Source organism: Rhagoletis pomonella, unplaced genomic scaffold (assembly GCF_013731165.1).
Source record: "Rhagoletis pomonella isolate Grant_MI unplaced genomic scaffold, Rhpom_1.0 Rhpom_scaffold_00003, whole genome shotgun sequence".
NCBI lineage: Eukaryota > Metazoa > Arthropoda > Insecta > Diptera > Tephritidae > Rhagoletis > Rhagoletis pomonella.
The window spans coordinates 9,493,970-9,513,965 of record NW_023458557.1 but is presented as its reverse complement, the minus strand read 5'-3'; the positions used below and the strand labels follow the sequence as shown (position 1 = coordinate 9,513,965).

General features: G+C 45.9%; 1 protein-coding gene across 1 annotated transcript; it reads right to left on the bottom strand.

The window, feature by feature from the left end:
* Window positions 1–18,623: 18,623 nt before the first annotated feature.
* Window positions 18,624–19,328, bottom strand: LOC118736020. The gene has a single exon (XM_036466125.1). It carries the CDS (start codon window positions 19,326–19,328, stop codon window positions 18,624–18,626), a length of 705 nt encoding a protein of 234 aa, XP_036322018.1.
* Between the last annotated feature and the right edge of the window lie 668 nt (window positions 19,329–19,996).

Sequence of the window (19,996 nt, the reverse complement as noted above, 5' to 3'; positions counted from 1 at the left end):
TCGTAGGTAAAACAAGTGCATACACAAATGTGAAAAAAAACTCACCCCAAAAGAAATAAGCTGAGACGAGCAGCAGCTCCCAACATATATATGTACTAAATATATTTTGCATACGTTGCACGAGGCAACACTGCATATATATGTACACATCCATACATATGTACATACCTTTTCTCTCAGCTCGAAGTTCTGGAAAACACAGGAGACACACAATTTGACCGACTACTTTTCCTCCTCAATCGCATAATTCCGTGCACTCGCGGAGATTTACATTGCATGCGTACATAAATACGAACGTGTGTGTACATCTACGTAAGCGGTCGGTAAAAAACTCACTCGTTTTAACAGGGTACTCCTCGCAGCTTGTTGAAAACCATTTCATTTCGCTCTTTATAAACAGGTTAATACAGTTCGGCGGATTTACTCTGTGCTCACCAACACAATATCACTTCCACTCCAAGTAAAACCGGTACTCCGTTTAACAGTTGACTCTCGACGAAAAATACCACAGTGGTACTCTGTAGTATTGAACAAGTGAACTATTTTTTAATAATAACGTCAATCTGTAGACACACCCTCATAATACCTATTTTATTAAAAAATAAAGTATAAATATAGCATCTTAGTAGCCCATAACGAAAGGGAGCTCATACAATACTTGCTTCAAACGAAGTTTGTTAATTTTCACCAGTCGCTATAAACGTTACCTTCCATTATGGGAAACGATTCCAAACCTTCTCCAACGAAAGCCTTAACACAGGATTGCTTACAGAAATTCATTTTTGAAAGCAACAGGCTAGAGATATTTTGTGCGAAATGGTCGAACTCGATAATAGCTGACCAAACAGAATCTCTGATCAATGTCAAGTTGCAACAACTTGATAGAAACTGGGATTCTTTATTACAGTCATATGAAGACGTTTTTCGCTCCGACGACTATTCAGAGGTCAGTGGCTCAGTAGAGCAAAAATATGACAAATGCTCTGATAGTTATCACAATTGCAAGGCCCAAATGTTAGATGCTGTACAGCTTTTTAGAACCCCCCCTCAGCCCAGCAAACACCGAATCATAGCTCGAATCCTAAACATGATATTTTTCTCAAAGTACCTCCATGTGACACCGAAGTGTTCCATGAAGAATGGCCGGCTTTCAGAGACATGTTTATGGCCGTGTACAAAGAACACCCAAAATTGACGCCCGCGCAAAAGTTATATCACCTGCGGTTAAAGACACAAGGCCAGGCGGGGCTGATAGTAAAGCCATACCCACTCAGCAACGAAAATTTCCAACTAGCTTGGGAGGCCCTAAAGGCTCGCTATGAAAACCGTAGGATACTAGTGGATAACCAGCTGAGAACGCTCTTCAATATCCAACCCATCTTCTCGGAAAACGGAGAGCAAATTCAGAAAATCCAGTCGACAACAAATAACTGCATCTCAACCCTAACTGCACAGAAAATCTCCACCACTGACTGGGACCCCATCCTGGTATACTTGTGCTCATCAAAATTGCCAAGTGAGACACTCTCCCTGTGGAAGCAATCCCTCCCATCCCATGCGTGTATTGCCAAAAAAGACATCACTCGTTATTACATTTTCAATCCAAACCCCAAGGTCAAAAACCAAACTCTAAACCCCAAAAAAAACCACAACTCAAATGGCAACACTGAGGGTAGATAATGAAGGGCCTTCGTCATCTAAAGACATTACGCAAGGCTCACGAACACAAAGCTTTACGGAAAATAACGTGAATAAGGTCTCGTCACATTTCGCGAGTAGCAATGGAGCCACCCTTCTGCCAACAGCAATAGTCCCCATGTACTTTGCTGGCGAATTCCATAAGATCCGAGCCCTTATAGATCAGGGATCACAAAAGACATTTGTTGCCTCCCGACTACAAAAACTCCTTGGCTTGCCAACACGAGAAATACACTACGAAATTTCCGGAATGGGCGGCTTGGTAGCTCAAAATTCCAAAAACGTCTGCGAATTGACACTGTTCATCTGATCTGACTCAAAAAATAAAGGCTCAGGCAATCACTTTGCCGCAGCTTACCCATTTCCTCCCAACCTTCAAATTGTCAAATCCCGATCTAATCGAGCTCGCCACATTATCACTAGAAGATCCAAATTGTTGTTCACCCGGAAGAGTCGACATGGTAATCGGTAGCGATATTACCCCACAGATTCTGGTACAAGGACTCCATCACAACGTATGTGGTACACTTATGGCACAAAACACGATATTCGGATGGATCCTCAGCGGGCCGATTGCTGAAAAAATATCAACATTCTCCACGTGTGTCACCGAATCGCAAAACGACTCCCTTAACAGTCTTTTAAGGAAATTCTGGGAACAAGAAGAAGTCTCCACAGGGAAAACGCTGTCCGAAGATGATAAACGCTGCGAGAAATTGTACCGTTCGACAACAATTCGGCAAGCAGATGGAGTTTTACCTGCCAAATTGGTAAAGCACATTCGATCTCAGCTCGATTTGCCGCCTCACGAGTTGACTATATGGACAGACTCATCTATCGTTTTAGCATGGCTGGAAAACCCGCCTCACAATTGGAAAACTTACGTGGCGAATCGGACATCGCAGATCCTCCAAAACGTCGGCAATTCCACATGGCGACACGTACGCAGCGGGGACAACCCAGCTGACTTAGGCACAAGAGAATGCAAACCACAGGATTTAGCCGGTTCTTCTCTATGGTGGAAGGGTCCAGAGTGGCTCGTCTCATGCTGGCCGAATCCCACACCTCCAAATGCCGCTCCGCCAGAACTGAGGCACGTAGAGGCCTTCCACACCATCGAAGACGCGGATATACTTGACAGGTTCTCCTCATTACCTCGGGCACTCAGGGTAATCGCATATATGTATCGCTTCATCCGAAGTACCCACAAACTCCCAATTCCGAACACGCTGATGCTAGCGCAGAAGGAAGTAAATGAGGCCAAATTGCGGGTCATCCTCTTGACCCAACAACGATATTATGGGAAAACTATCGCCCAGCTGGTGGTATCTCAGCCAATTAGCAAAAAGAGTCCTTTGCTGACACTAAACCCCGTTATAGACGATGTCGGAGTAATGCGGGTAAACGGACGCCTCAAATATGCGACCCTCAGTCATAACGAGCGCCATCCCATTATTGTACCTCCTGACTCCCGTTATTGTTCTCTATTGTTATCTTTTCTACACTCTACAATGTTATATGCAGAAAGCCCTCGCTAGGGCAGGCACCTTGCCGTTGGTGCGGGGGCTTAGCTGAATTGCCGATCAGCCCATCTCTGGTCTGGGGTATCGTGGACGCGCTCGTCGCTTCTGCGCTACCTTGTCTCCAGATTGGGCTGCCGGCAAACAGTGACCAAGAACTGCCACCTCCTAATCCAGGGTGTTACGCGACACCGTGCCTATTGGACGGTTTGCAGCCAGGAGGAAAAACCGGCTGTATTATAACGGCGCCTCTTCGACACCGGGCCGCATCGAGGAGTAACGGTGGCCTTACCGCGACATGGGGCGCTGGCGCGGCGGACCAGATAAGATCCCCTACTACAACTTTGACTGCTGAGCTTGCCTAGCCGAGCTGGCAGTCGTACGAACAAGATGAATACAACTAAAAACCAAAAAAACACAAAAACAACAAAAACAACAAAAACCATCGCGAAATCCGCGAAAACAGCTACAGCTACAGCTACAACTACAGCCACAACATCTGCAACAGCCACACCATCAGCAACAACCTCTACAACAGTCACAACTACAGCTACAACAGCAGCAGCAGCCACGAAGACAGTTATGTCAAGGGCACCAAAGGTACCAACGGTCAAGCTCGGCAGTTCTATGCTGGGCGAAGGTAAAGGCACCAAGCGCAGGGGAGGCTTTCTTGCGAGCCTATCCGAGGAGGAGGCTGCCCTTTTTATTGAACACGCCAGAGAAGATGAGAGGCCAAGCACTAGCAGTGGCGGCGTGGATCGGGCGCAGCTTCGGTCGGAGGGCACCAAGGGTGCAGAGGCTCTGGCCTCAAAAAACAGGCACCGATCGCCAAGCAGGAACCGGGGGGCCAGTTGGCGTCGCTCCAGGAGTCGTGACCGCTCCCGGGGCCATGACCGCTCGGGGAGCCGAGGCCGATCCGAGGGTCGGCATCGCTCGAAGAGCAGGCATCGCTCAGGCAGTGGGCACCGCTCTAGCAGTAGGCACCGCAGGTCTCCTAGTCGAACCTCATCGCTCGATTCAGGGTGGCAGCTGCAAGACAGCAAAAAGAGAAGCCGCAGGTGTAGACCGCCTCCACTTCCGCCCTCTGGTCAACCGGGAGCCCTTGACGACCACCATCGAGCTGGTCTTAGTGGATCGGGGGTCAAGTGGTATCTCCGGTACCTGGAGCAGGGGAAGAAGCCGAGCGTAGCCCGCGCAATGGCGGAAGTAAGGCAAGAGGTGGAGAAAGAGGCACAAGAGAGTGGTAAGACGGCTGCAACCGCTGGTATGCAGCAGAGAGGTGAACTACCCGCGCCTGCTGAAAAGCAGAGAAGCGGGCAACAGCATCAGAGACCCGCGCCTGCTGAAAAGCAGAGAAGCGGGCAACAGCAGCAGAGACCCGCGCCTGCTGAAAAGCAGAGAAGCGGGCTACAGCATCAGAAACCCGCACCTGCTGAAAAGCAGAGAAGCGGGCAACAGCAGCAGAGACCCGCGCCAGCCAAATGGCGGAGAAGCGGGGAACCTACAGGTACCACAACAGGCTCAACAACAGCTACTCCGAAACGCACCAGCCTACAGGTCACACCACCTGAGCCACCGTCCCCCAAACGGCCGCGGGGGCTCCCACCCCCTCCAACAGAGTCTAGGGGCTTGGATGGGTCCGCGGGCCAGGGTCAGCCACAGGAGGGAATCACTAAGCAGCCTAGCTATTCGGATGCTCTTAAAGGCATCCGGGTGGCTGTACTGCCCTGTGATTACCCTGCTGCTGCCCTAAGCCCTGAGGACCTGACCAAACTCTAGGACGCCATCATGGATGAGGTCCTTAAAGGGTGGAAGCACGCACTGGTCTTTTGTGGGGTATTTTTCAGGTCAGGTATGCTCCTTGTGGACTGCAAGGATGAGCGGACCGCAGCATGGCTGGTGGATAAGGCACCAAACATTGAGGGATGGGAGGGGCCCGCGTTATGTGCCAAGAGGGGGGATGATATCCCGCCGGTGCATAATATCTCGGTGTTCTTCCCAAGATGCGCCGATAAATCGGCGGAGTACGTGCTGGGGCTCATCAAGGCCCAGAATGAGGACATCCACACTGCTGCGTGGAAGGTGGTTTCATGCGGCGCCGAAGATAACGGTCTCAGGCTCAACCTGGGGATCGATGAGGCGTCGTATGTCAGCATTAAGAGGGCCGGATTCACAATCAACTTCCGGTACAGTTTTGTTACGGTGCGGCCATGGCGGCATAAGACGACAGGCAGCAAGGAGTCAGAGTCCCAAGACATGCAAGTCGACGAGACCGCTGACTCCACTGCTGCCCCAGCGACCGAGTCGACCACGGCCCCACTGGGAGATCAGCTATCGGAATTAGCACAGGCACCAGCTCTTGTGAGCGCTCCCGGGCCAAGTGTCACTGATTACATGCGCACCACACAAGAGCTCCTAGCGGACATAGGCAGGCCCGAACTCGACAGAGAGGGCGAGGGTGAGGCACGGCTCTCGAACATCGAGGACGAGCCCCAACTATGAGCCCAACAGCGCTAACAGTAGCCCAGGTCAACTTGCATCACGCGGTGGCCGCCTCGGCGATCATTGCAAGCAGGTTTGCCACGGAGGACCTGGGAATCCTACTGATTCAGGAACCGTGGACCTACAGAGGCCAGGTGAGGGGCCTCAATCATAACAACAATAAGGTAATTTGGGACCTTTCCTGCGAGAGGCCCAGAGCGTGCGTAGTGCTAAAGAATAATATTAATTACTTTTGCATTACAGAATTTCTTACACAGGATCTGGTAGCGGTCCAAGCTACCTTAAGGGTCAACGGGAAGGAACTGGAGGTGGTCTTGGCTGCAGCCTACTTTCCGGGGGACAACGCCAACGTGCCGCCTCTTGAGGTACAGCAGCTGCTGGAATTTTGCCGCAGGAAACGACTTCCGGCGATTCTTGGCTGCGATGCGAACGCCCACAATATAGAGTGGGGCAGCTCGGACACAAACCGTAGGGGTGAGTGCTTATTAGAATATATTATCAGTGAAGACCTGTGCATCCATAATGTCGGTAATGAACCAACGTTCATAACCAGGGTCAGAGAGGAGGTACTCGACATCACTCTCAGCAACAGACTGGCCAGCCCTCTGATCGTTCAGTGGCGGGTCTCATCTGAGCCCTCACTGTCGGATCACAGGATTATCCGATTTGCACTGGAAGCTGAGGTTCTGACAGGTCACCCAAAGAGGAACCCCAGGAAAACAGACTGGGATAAATATGAAGAGGTACTTAGGTTGAACCTAAGCAGAATAGAGGCACAACATAGAAAGGTGGATTGTATGGAGTTAGAGGACAGGGTCAACAAGCTGAACGGCACCATTCTGGATGCCTTTACCTCCAGCTGTCCCGTGTCAAAGCCAAAAGGGAAAGCTCAGCCTCCCTGGTGGACACGGGAACTCTCAGTTCTTAGGAAAGATGTGCGAAGACTTTTCAACAGGGCAAAGCGCACCGGGAGCTGGGAGGAGTACTCAGTCTGTCTAACAAAATACAATAAGGAGATTAGGAACGCCAAGCGTAGCAGCTTCAGAACCTTTTGTGAGAATATCGCATCTACTCCTGCAGCTGCTAGGCTGCATAAAGCCTTAGCGAGAGACAACACAGGGACCAGACTGGCTATTAGGCTACCCAATGGGGCCTTTTCAGGCAATGAACAGGAGAGGGCACTCGCCCTGCTATCGGCCCACTTTCCGGACGCCATTCCCACCGCTGGGGATACGTTGTTCCGTGCGTTCAGGCCATCCCCACCGGACTGGAAGGTGGCTAGAAGCCTTATAAACCGGCAAACAGTGCGGTGGGCTCTGGACTCCTTCGAACGGTACAAGGCCCCTGGGGTGGATGGTGTATGTCCGGCGTTACTAAAGCAGGGCGGGGAGCTCTTACTGCCACATCTGGTGGACATTATGAGGGACAGTTTAGCACTGGCTCACATTCCCAAGGTGTGGCAAAGGGCTAGGGTTACTTTTATCCCGAAGGTAGGTAAGAGGGATTACTCTCTTGCCAAGTCATTCAGGCCGAAAAGTCTCACATCCTTTATGTTAAAGGCAATGGAGAAAATTATTGACCATGAAATCAGGTATAACACTCTAAAACAAACCCCTCTGCATTCCAACCAGCACGCGTACAGGGTGGGGAGATCCACGGATACTGCGCTGTATGCCTTAACGGAGGAAATACAAGGGGCCTTTGAGTGTGATGAGGTGGTGCTCTGTGCCTTCCTCGATATCGAGGGGGCCTTCGATAACGCCTCCCATTTGGGAGTCGACAGAGCTCTTGGGAAACATAACGTTCAGCCAACCATCCGAAGATGGATAGCAAGGTTACTTCAGACCAGGATTGCCGAAACTGAAGTCGGTGACAGCGTCGTTCAAATACAAACGACTAAAGGGTGCCCACAAGGGGGGGTATTATCTCCTCTACTGTGGAGCTTAGTTGTGGACGAACTCCTACAGATACTCACTAACGAGGGCGTCCGCTGCCAAGGGTACGCGGACGACATAGTGATTATCGCTAGAGGGAAGTTTGCAAGTACTCTCTGTGACATCGTCCAAAAAGGACTTAACCTTGTGAAAAGGTGGTGCACAGACGTAGGTCTAAATATCAACCCTTCTAAGACAGCCATAGTCCCCTTCACCAAGAAACGAAATCTCCAGGGGATGAGGAACTTGACCTTGGACGGGGTCGCAATCAGTGTCGCCACAGAGGTTAGGTATCTGGGGCTTACCCTGGACTCCAAGCTTCTGTGGAGGGCCCATGTAGATACGGTCACCTCTAAGGCCACGAGAGCGATGATGGTGTGCAAATGTCTGGCGGGTAAATCCTGGGGGTGCACTCCGAGGATCCTCAGATGGATGTACACAATGATAGTGAAACCAATAGTGACTTATGGTGCGGTGGCTTGGTATTCCAGGACTACTATAGGAACGGTGAGGCAGACCCTCTCCAAGATTCAACGTCTGGCATGTGTTTGCATTACGGGAGCAATGCGCACATGCCCGACGGCAGCGCTAGAGGTAATGCTGGAACTCGAGCCACTGCATCTCTCAATTGAACAGGCTGCAAAGCGAACCCTCCTTAACTTTGCGAGAGAGGGCTTCGGCAAAGGCAAGGTGTTATCATCTAGGAACAGGGACAAGCTAGGCACCCAGCTCCCCCTGGCTTTGTTCCCCAGGGACGATATCAACAGAGAGGTGATATTCAAGAGAAATTTCAGGACCCACACTTATAACAAGGCGACCTGGTGTACCTCTATTATGGAGAGTCACATACAGGCGAGCACAATACAGTGGTACACGGACGGCTCTAAAACACCCGCGGGGATTGGAGCAGGCGTGTACGGCCCTAGGCTGAAGCTTTCGGTGTCCCTTGGGACTTTCCCTAGTATCTTTCAAGCGGAGGTCTATGCCATCAGTATGTGCGCTGAGATTAATATTCGCAGGAACTATAGGAATGAAAGGATACTTATACTAAGTGATAGCCAGGCGGCATTAAGGGCCCTCGCATCATTCGAGATCAAGTCCTCCTTGGTTAGGGAGTGTGTCGAGAGGCTCAATGCTCTGGCGGAGGTCAATGATATCCAACTAATGTGGGTACCAGGGCACATGGGGGTCGCAGGAAATGAGGAAGCAGATCATCTGGCCAGAACGGCCGCTTCCTCGACCCCGATAGGACCTGAGCCCTTTCTGGCAGTAGGACCAAACACCATAAAGGAAATGCTCAGAAGGGACAACAGCAAACTGAGGGAATTACACTGGCTTGGCACCATGGGCCAACGTCAGGCAAAAAGCTTATTAGGAGGTTACAATCTGTCAAGATACAGGCTTCTCATGGATCTCCCGAAAGAGAAACTAAGGATTATTACAGGTTTTTTGACGGGCCACTGTAGGCTCAGAGGGCACCTGCATAAATTAGGTATCTGGTCCAGCGACCTGTGTCGCTTTTGCGATGCAGCCAAAGAGACCCCTCTACACCTTCTTATGGAGTGTGATGCCGTTGCACGCAGGAGGTATAGGAGCATAGGGCATGTCTGGCCAAGAGAGGAGCACATACACTCACTGTCCCCGGGGTCTATTATGAAATTTATAGACACTCTGGGGCTGGTTGATGTATTGTGATGAGCTAGGGGCACAATAGACCTATTGGTCGCAGTGCCATACCCAACCAACTATCTATCTATCTATCTATATGCAGAAAACCAATTGATGGTAAGGATGGTGCAACAGGAGTATTATATTCCACGGCTCAAGCCCAAGGTGAAAAAGTGCATCTTCCACATGCACCCTATATAAGCAGAAAATGAGAACCCAAATAATGGCTCCGCTACCCCCCGAAAGGGCGACTTACACTCTTCCGTTTCACACCACCGGAGTCGATTTCTCCGGCCCATTCCTGGTCAAAACGTCCTCCCTTCGCTGTGCGTCCTACAACAAAGCATATGCATGTGTTTTCGTGTGCTTCTCTACAAAGGCCATCCACCTAGAAGCTTGCTTGGATTTGACTTCAAACGCGTTTTGCGCAGCATTCGCCAGATTTGTTGGACGCCGCGGTCTCCCCCACAAAGTCATGTCGGACAATGGAAAAAATTTCGTCGGTGCTCAACGAGCCCTTCAAAGAGAATTTTCAGCGTTTGTGAAAGAAGCGTCCTTCGACATTGCAGCCAAGTACGTTGCTCAAGGATTTTCTTGGCAATTCATTCCACCCTATGCCCCTCATATGGGTGGACTATGGGAGGCAGCCGTCAAAAGCTTCAAATCGCATTTCACTAAGGTCGCCGGCAATCATAAATACAGTTTTGAAGAATTCTCAACTCTGCTGATTAGAATTGAAGAGGTCCTCAACTCTAGGCCTCTTTCCGCTATGTCTCAGGATCCGCAGGATTTACAAGCTCTGACCCCAGGACACTTTTTGCGGGGAGCGCCCTTATTGTCCCTACCTGAGCCCAATGCTGAAGACCTCTCTTTGACGCTGAAGTGGCAGAACTCAAAGTGCTCCATCATCAATTCAGCACCCGGTGGAAGAATGAGTACTTCAAAGAGCTCCACAAGCGGTATAAATGGAAACATCCGCAAACGAATGTCAAGGAAGGCGACTTGGTGGTCGTTAAAGATGATTTGCTCCCACCAAACGAGTGGCGACTAGGTCGGGTAACAAACTTGCACGTCGGTCCTGACCGAAATGTTCGGGTTGTAGATGTAAAGACCCAGCTTGGAGTGATTACCCGAAATATTGGCAAATTGTGTGTCCTCCCCTCTGCATAACTAGAAAATCTCAAAAACTCATAAATTTTAATTGGCAGCCCCACTAAAGTCTTTCCTTTAAAATGTCTTCTTACAGATCACGCCGTAGCACGGAGTCCAATAGGTGCCGATTATTTGGTTGCGCACACGCCCTGCGCCACTGCACCGCTTTCCTCTCAATGAAGTCCGATGAGAGACACGAATGTGCATGGACACACAAATATTGTGTAAATTGCCTGGCGATGTCACACACCACCGGTGCATGCGATTCTGCAGCCAGTTGTCACCACTGTGGCTTAGGGCACCACACCTAACTCCACAGAGAAAAACGGCGGTTTGCAAGTGCGGCAAGGAAGTCTGGAAAGCGTGCTAAAGTATTGCACAGCCGGTCATCCCAGCAGCGTATGAGAAAGCTAAGACGGTTAGTCGACGAGGAAAGAAAGGTGCTTGACTCATTGGAAGAGACGCTTCAGTTGGCACCGGTCAAAGGCGGGCGCCATGTCGAAGACATGGATCTTATCCAATTTTCGGAGTAACTGATCGACGTGGCACGGCGGGTGTTATATGGCTAAACTCAAGTGGCAACCCGAAATCCGTACTGGCTCAACGATAAGTTAGCAAACCAACTCACTCGCTTCTTAACCGCCCGAAAATCAACATCTTAAATTAAATCTTCTCATTATTCGCTTAAAATTGCATATACTGTTAACCTTTTAATAGTCTGAACTCGTTTGTACATGGCATTGAATTCAATAAATTCATCTTCAATTATATAATCCTTTAAATATCAACCTCAAAACGTTTTCATATTGTGCGCCCTGCACTGCAATCAAACTCCGAATTAAACAACTTTTATAATGTGTTCGGTAAGCGTACAAAGTTTAAGCTAGTTATCAAATGAAAGATTAATAAAACCAGACCAGGTGCTTTATATGTTTTTGGTGTCGCTGAACACGGATCTGAAGTTCGTTTTGCTCCATCACGTCAGGATTTGCTTCTAACTACAAAACTGCGAAACTCAATGAACTCCTCCGAACGGCATTCTGAAGTACGTCCTATAAAAGCCATTCTGAAAGGCCTTCTATGGGTAGCGAAAGAATAAGCCTTTCAATTGATGGCAGTCCATATAAAAAAGAACGGTGAAAGGAATGTAGGCCTTTTGACTCTCAGGAAGTCCTTTCGGAAGGGCTTAAAAGCCTGAAAATTATCTACTGGGTTATAAAGTGATGTATATTTTATACAGCCATGCACGACGAACATTTTGACGAACACGTTCACAACTCGCATTCGTCTAATTGATTTTTTCTGTAGTCCCGCAAGTCCCGCTGATCCCGCATGCATAATCCCTCATTTGTGATCCCGCAAAAATGGCGCGGGATTGGATTCCCTAATTGCGACAGAATTCCACAGGGAAAAACCACGATTTTGCACGGATTTATTTTACAGTTTATACCTCCGATAAAAATTGTTCCATATTTATTAGTCCTCTAACAAGAACTTGGAGGCTTTATCGATTTCAGAATCCCGCCGAAGAGTTTGTTTTTTTTCTTGACCTGTGGCTTATAACTATCATTCATAGCTCGCAAAAGTTGGATAGGAATAGCAGCCTCTTCTGAGATTAGAAGCAAAAAAAAAAAATCAGAAAAAAATTCCCGTTAATAGGAAAACGTTTTTCCAATGCAGCATTAGCTTTCTAAAGCCATAATGGTGCGCATTTTTAAACTGAAAAAGACAGCTCATTCAACATTTTCTAAAAAAACAACACAAAATTAAAAAGGAACCTTATAATTACGGTGACCAGAGTTCCGTGGCCAAAAATCAGGATATTTCTAAATCATCGAATCCGAACAAACAATTTGGTTTTTAGAATAAAAATACATAACATCTTTTAATACAGTTTTATTTAAAGCAAAACAAAGAGGAACAAATTTAAAAAAGGCGTGAGTACTAGGTACTCATGAAATTTGATGTGTAAACATATGCGACCGGCAAAACATAAAAGTACGTTTACATATAAATATAATCTCAATCAAAGCTCTTTAGCTGTCAAATTGGTTGCGCTTGTTATTCACACAACTCGAGGAAAAGTTAAAGATCTTCTCTGTGCCACCGTGGTCACGTTTATTATGCTATTTAAATATATTGTAACTGAATATTTTATTAAAAATACCTTTACAAACCTCTTTTCCTTACTAGCGTAAATTTTTTGTTTACTTTTACATTTGACATTCCTCCTCTTCGCAAGTATAATCGATAAAACTAGGTTGGACACCGAAAAGTTATCGGCGTAATCTGGGATAATTTTATATGGTTAATCTCTTTTTCTTATTACAGATTAGGGAGTTAAGCTCGAAAATGTGGATAATCTTTTCATATGTAAAGCTAATCTTTGACGATTCAGTTACATACATACACATGTAGGTTAGGCTAGAAATTAAACATTAAATTCACTTGATTTTATTCATTTTGCTGATTTAATTTTTTTATTCATTTTCATTTTTAGTTCTTTTAATACATGAAATTATCGGTACGATTGATGAAATATGATACTTGTGACTCAAGGGCGTTAAAATATCTCGAAAACACCGCATCAATTATTGTTTTTGAGCTTATAGTTTGAGCATTTATAATTGTATATATTCCTAAATTTAGGCTATCTGCACACTTGCCGTCCAATCATAGTTGCGTTATCGTCTCGCCTTGAAATTTTGATGCAAGCACATGCATTTCAAAGGATATCTACACATATGTCGTTATCGGCTAGTTATCGGCAAATCATAGAAGATGCAGAAACGGATAAGTACGGCACTGTCGTTTGCTAATCGCTTTGCACGCATTGTTTGTTTACATTTTATGGGGAAAAATTAGTGAAAAAGTTAACATTTGCATTAAAATTGCTTAAAAATTAGTATTTTTTGCATAAAATCTGTGGAAATTATTAAAAAGTGGATAACTGCATTAAAATTCAATAAGTGTGAGCGTTTTAACTATAAAATATGACGAAATTGTAAAAAGTCTCTGTGTGCATGCACAAAACACATTTCAGGAAAAGAAAAGAAGAGATATTAATGAAAAATTATGTCTAGAATTGTTGCAGCACAGTCTTTAGAAAATACCTGCTCCAAGTGAATTTTTAGACGCCAAATTAATTGAGATATCACGACCGAATGTGCGAAAGTGTAGTCGTCATGTAAGCGTTGCATCATGATTGTTACGGTGAAGCAACTGAAAAATCGTCACTAATTTGTGGCGGAAGCCTTTTTAGTTTCTAAACCCTGATGGTTTTTGTACGGGAACGCGAAGAATATTAATTCACGGATTAGTTTGTTTATACTTATGAGCACGTCCTTATCTAGGTAGTTGCCTGCAAAGCATATTAAATTAATATTGAGCACGCCGGTCACTTCTATTGTAACAATTCAAGTGTTTATTTGACATTCAATTTCAGTTTCTTAACCTATGCAATCACTAACTAGCGGCTCTCTATATACTTATTAGCTAGCGGCTTATATTAAGGAGAAGAGGAGAACGAAAGAACAGTAATATGTAGGTAAATAGGTAAGTATGAAGGGGTAAGTATACAGCGAAAATATAAGTAGGCAAGGTAAGTATACAAGTGTAAAGGGTAAGTAAACGAACGAGAAGGAAGGTAAGTGAACGAAGGAACAGCAAGGTAAATTTGTATATACATTAATGCATGTAGATTTAAGTATACATATTTATGTCGTTATGACAATTAAAAAAATCTAAACAATGTATGCGTACTTCAAAATTTCATTAGTTATTATAACTACTAAATTCAAATACCTGCTCATCTGCTTCAACACCGGCCACCTTGAAGGGACCTAATCTCCTTCAATCTTCGTTTATTGGTAAAACGGCTAGTTTATGAATGGGGCGTCGTATAATCCCAGACTTAGTTGGGATGTCGGCGACGCTGACCTTGACGTCTGCGCCGGGTATTGTTGCCATGATTCGGCCCAACACCCACTGCTGCGGTGGCAGGTTGTTCTCGTGGACGACGGCGAGTTGGCCTGGCTCGACGTTGGGCTGCAGTTTCGCCCACTTGTTGCGCTGCTGGAGCTACATAAGGTAGCTCTTCGACCACGCGCGCCAAAATTGTTGCTTGAGAAAGCAAACAAGCTGCCATCTCTCTAAGCAGCGGTTGGGGCTGTAGGGCACATTCTCCGGAGGCAAGGCTCGCAGGGGGCATCCGAGAAGTAAGTGCGCCGGCGTTAGTGCCTCGCCGTCGTTGGGGTTGCTGCTGAGCGGTGCGAGCGGTCGCGAATTGAGCACTGCCTCGATTTCGACGAGCAGGGTTTCGGCTTCTTCGCCGGTTAGCAGCGCGTTGCCTGCGGCGCGCACCAGTAGGTGTTTCGCCGATTTCACTGCTGCCTCCCACAGCCCGCCGAGGTGGGGCGCCCTCGGAGGTATGAAGGCGAACGTGAACCCTTCGTCGGCGTCTAACTGGAGAATCTCCGGCTTCTGCTTCAGAAAGGCCTCCCGCAGCTCCCTCAGCTTCCTCTCCGCTCCGACGAAGTTCGTCGCGTTGTCGCAATGTATCATGGCTGGTATCCCCCGGCGTTCAATTAACCTTTTTAGGGCGAGAATAAATTTATCAGCAGTTAAGTCGGATACAAGTTCTAAGTGTACTGCCTTTGAAGCGAAACAAACGAAAATGGCAATGTACATTTTCACGGGTGGTCGACCGCGAATTTTCAACGTAATATGAATGGGCCCGCAATAATCTACACCGCATATCATAAATGGTCATTGGGCTCGTAGCCTATCGGCGGGTAGATTGCCCATGATCTGACTTTGCAGTTTCGGCTTATAATGGAAACAGTGAATGCAATCTCTAACAGTTCGACTACAGGCTTCTCGTGCATTTACTAACCATATTTTTTTCTCGTAGAAGCGCTACCAATGCTTTGGGCCCGGCATGGTGATTGCGAACATGTAGGAACCGGATATATGCTTTCATAAAGTGCGAACCTTTGCTTAATAGCAGAGGAAATTTGGCATCATAGGGAATGGGCGCGTTCAGTAAACGATACACCACCTACTCGAATCAGTTTAAACGATAACGTCGATTGAGAGTATTAATGCAGAAAGGGAGATAATTTCTGCAAGCTAGAAGGAAGTGCGATACTTTTCGATAATTTGTTAATTTCTTCGCTATATTCATAATGTTGAACTATTTCGACAATTTTAAGGAAACTAAGCTGTAATTCCTTTGCTGTGGGTACAACTTCAAATTCTAACTTTCGATCTCTAGTTTTTCGAGGCCATCTTAGTACGTAAGCGAATATTCGTAGCACTTTCATGTGGGATGAGAATCCTTCAATTAAATCTAGAAGTGTATTTGTTGTGGCCTCAACTGCACTTAACGTAATTGCGTTCTTTTTCTTTTCAAGTGCTTGCTGCTCTGGAGAGAGGTTAAAATTGACATTTTGTGGCCATAAAGCAGGGTCTTCTAGGAGGAACTGCGGACCGGAAAACCATATTGATGTATTTAATTCGTCCACGTTACAGCCCCGAGACACTTGATCCGCTGGGTTTTGTTTTGTTGGCACATGTAGCCATGATGCATTCTGGGTCCACTCTTGGATTTCGGACACCCTATTTGCGACGAAAGTTTGCAGCGCAGATGGATGCGTTTTGATCCAGTGCAAAACTATTTCGGAATCTGTCCAGAAACTAACTTTTTCTATCGGTCGACTCAACCTTTTCCGAAATTCTTGACCATAATTTGGCCAGAAGATGTGCTGCCGAGAGCTCTAACCGCGGAAGAGATTTTGTCTTCAGCGGAGCTACTCTAGACTTTGCGGTAAGCAGCGTACATTTCGTACCACTAGCGGTTTGGCTACGTATATAAACGCAGCAGCCGTACGCTCTTATTGAGGCGTCAGAAAAGCTATGAATTTGGCAGCTGGCACTCGACTCAGTATTTACATACCGAGGAATGCTGATTGATGGAAGCTGCAGTAGGTTTACTTTAAAGTTTTGCCAGCTAGTGTCGAGGCGCAATGGAATCGACTCATCCCAATCTAGCTTTTGAATCCAAAGCTCTTGCAGCAAGATTTTTGCTTTGGTAACTAGCGGGGCTTATAAACCAAGAGGGTCGAAGAGGCGAGCAGAAACCGATAAAATGTTTCGTTTGGTTGCTCGCAGCTCACTAAAGTTGTCTTCCAGAATGAAGCGAAAAATTTCATCTTTCGGCTGCCAGTGAATTCCCAGCGTTTTCGTAGAGTCTGTGTCGCTGAGCTGCAATAACTTCTCATGACTCTCGCTGTTTGACCGATTGGGGTGATTGGAAAACCACTTTGCTGGTTTGAGGCCTGCCGATTCTAGAATTTTGTTCACCTCAGTTTGAATTTGAATGAGGGATTTCAAATCGTCGGATCCTGTCAGCAAGTCGTCGACATAAAAATCATGGCGAATGATTTTGGCACCGAGTGGATATTTCGATAGATTCATGTCGCTTAGCATTTGAAGACACCGTGTGGCGAGAAATGGTGTCGGTGCAGTGCCGTAAGTCACGGTATTGAAACGAAAGACCTGCAAATGTTCTGATGGCTCTGGTCTCCACACTATGAGCTGGAAGTTCCTATCATCTTCGTGCACTGAAATCTGTCGATACATCTTTGTGACGTCGGCAGTAATGGCATATTTGTGCAATCGGAAGCGAAGGAGTGGCGAACAAATCTCTTCTTGAACTGTCGGTCCGATCATCAAGATGTCATTCAACGCAACTTGTGTTGATGTACGGCTTGAAGCGTCAAAAACTACGCGCAACTTGGTAGTCGTGCTTTGCGGTCCTAAAACACACTGATGAGGAATGAAATAATGTTTGTGGGGCTCATGTGGCCCAATTCTAGATACTCTTTCATGAAGTCCAAATACATCGGGCGAAGTCCTGCATCTTTCAGTGTCCTTCTCTCCAGCGCCTGAAACCGCCGAGCTGTGGTTTCATACGAATGACCAAGTAACTTACGATCATTTCTAAAAGGCAGTCTGACTTGAAGCCTCCCATCAGGTAAAACAACCGTGGTTTTCGAAAATAGCTGCTCGCATTCAGCTTGTTCGGGAGTTTGACGTTTGCCCCCGAGGGTAGTTCTTCCAGCGCCCAAAATTTCTGGACGGTGGCATCGATATTTTCCATATTTTCCTCGGCTTGGCATAATATGCTACTTACTTGTGCACTGGAGCTTTAACTTGAGGCATATTTACCCGATATTATCCAGCCCAATAATGTTTTTTGCAGCGTTGGCTGCCTTGGGCTGGTTTTGATCTGACCCACCGATAACAGATCAAAGAACGTTTCAGCTCCCAATAATATGTAGATTTTTTGACATTTGAAAAAGTTTGGGTCAGCCAGTTCGATATTTTGTGGGATTTTCCTGCCATTTGTGTTCACTGTGTGATTTGGGTGATTGGCTAATATCGAACGCATTACCCAAAAATCTGTTGAAAATTCAAAATCATTAACCCTCGATTTTACGAAAGTATTTAATTTGCCTTGGACCCTTTTATTCGAATTGCCAATTCCAATTACATTCAGAGTCGACTTCTCTCTTCGAATTCGCAATTTTTGTGCCAGCTCCTCGGTCATAAAGTTGACTTGGAACCCAGAGTCAAGCAGAGCACGAGCTGACACATAACTACCGGAGCAGCACTTTACGTACACTACGGCTGTGGCTAGCATGACGCGATCTGGCACACTGCTAGTATGCATCGCCTGTGTCGTCGGAGGCTGAAGCTCAGTCTCAAATGAGATCGGGTATTGGTGCAGCATGGTATGGTGTGACCGATTGCATACACGACAACGATCCGATTTGCACCTGGAGACAGTATGTCCCTTGCGCAAGCAATTTATGCACAAGGAAACCGATTTCGCGTATTCGAATCTCTGAAGAGCAGTCAACTCTTGGAATTTTGGGCAAGATATAATGAAATGGTCCTTTGAACCACAGTGCAGGCAAGTTGGCTCTTTAGAGTTTGTTGCGATAAATGCTGCCTTCGATCTTTCGAATTGTTGATTCCTTGTCGTCTGTCGAGTGTCTGAACTATTAATTTTTGTCTGGGATGAGGAAGCTTCTTCAGCAGAAAGATGCTGGTACCTCTTATTGAGCATAGCTTCACACTCAGCCTAAAGCGGCAATTTATCATAGTCCAGCTGCTCCTCCCACTTTGACCGAGTAGTGGGATCAACCTTCGACATGACTATGTGAATTAACATCGCATTTGAAATATGTTTGTCATCACCCAGAGACAAAAGCGAGTCATACACCGCGGACACTGTGTCGATTATCGATCGCAAATATGAAGCAGAAGGTTTTTGAATTTTAGTAAGATCAAAGAGTCTAGAAACTGTATTGAAAAATATAAGATATTTATTGTCATATACTCTCTTTAAACTGGCCAACGCCTTTGGGTAGTTCTCTTCCGACATTTGGAAGGACTTCACTGTGCCGAATGCTTCACCGGATAAACATGACACTAAATGATTAAATTTTTCGATATCCGGTATCGTAGGATCGTTGTGCACTAAACTCTCAAACAAGCTCATGAAATTCTTAAATTCCGAATATTCCCCTTTAAATTTGGGCACCGACATCTTAGGGAGTCGCGAGCTGTGAGGTGCAATAAATGACGATTCGGCAACAGAAGATTTATTATTTGCGAGAATGGACTTAATCATGGACTTCGTTTCTACAACTATGTCCTCCAATTCTCCACGGGCCAAATCTTCCTCATCAATTTCTTCTATTCTTGATTGACACGTCATTAGCTTTTCGCTGTGTGAATTTAAAATTTCAAGTCTACATTCTAATTCGATGGGATCTAACGACATGGTTTTTTCGATAAGGCCCGTTCTTATACGTACTATGTTTCTTTTTAAACACCTTCAATTCTTCGACTTAGCTCATTTTTAAATCGAGTTCCGATGTCTTGGTTGCGAACAGAAGTATAACCTTTTGCCTTTATGCACAGTAAGTTTGTGCTCGGAAAATAGTTCTGGAAGTTTTTTAGGAAACTAAACCGCAAAAAGATTTTATATGAAACTTGACCAGAACCAACGAAAAACGAGATCGAAAGCCAATTGCCGAACACCAAGAAATTCCAACGGTTGTATAATTTTTCACTTTGCAGTAGCAAATTGGCGAAAATTAAATTTGCGAAAAATATCGTATGTATTACGATAGACTCCTAAGCCTATAAATCACGCTTGGATTTTTTTGAAATTTTACGAAACAATACAAATCGAAAATAGTACTCGCAAAATTATTCAAACACAAAACGCGCACTTCTACTTCTTGTCCCACTGTATCTTTCACTTCAAAGGCAGTATGTAAATATGTATTTATGTATATACGAGGTATATATTTGCATGCAATATGTATACCTATATATAATTGGCGCAATTGAAATGGATACAAGAAATGCCCAAAATTGAAGCTTTTATTATTTGTAAGACGAGTATCAGTAACTTTAATAATCAAACCAATTACAAAGCCAAAT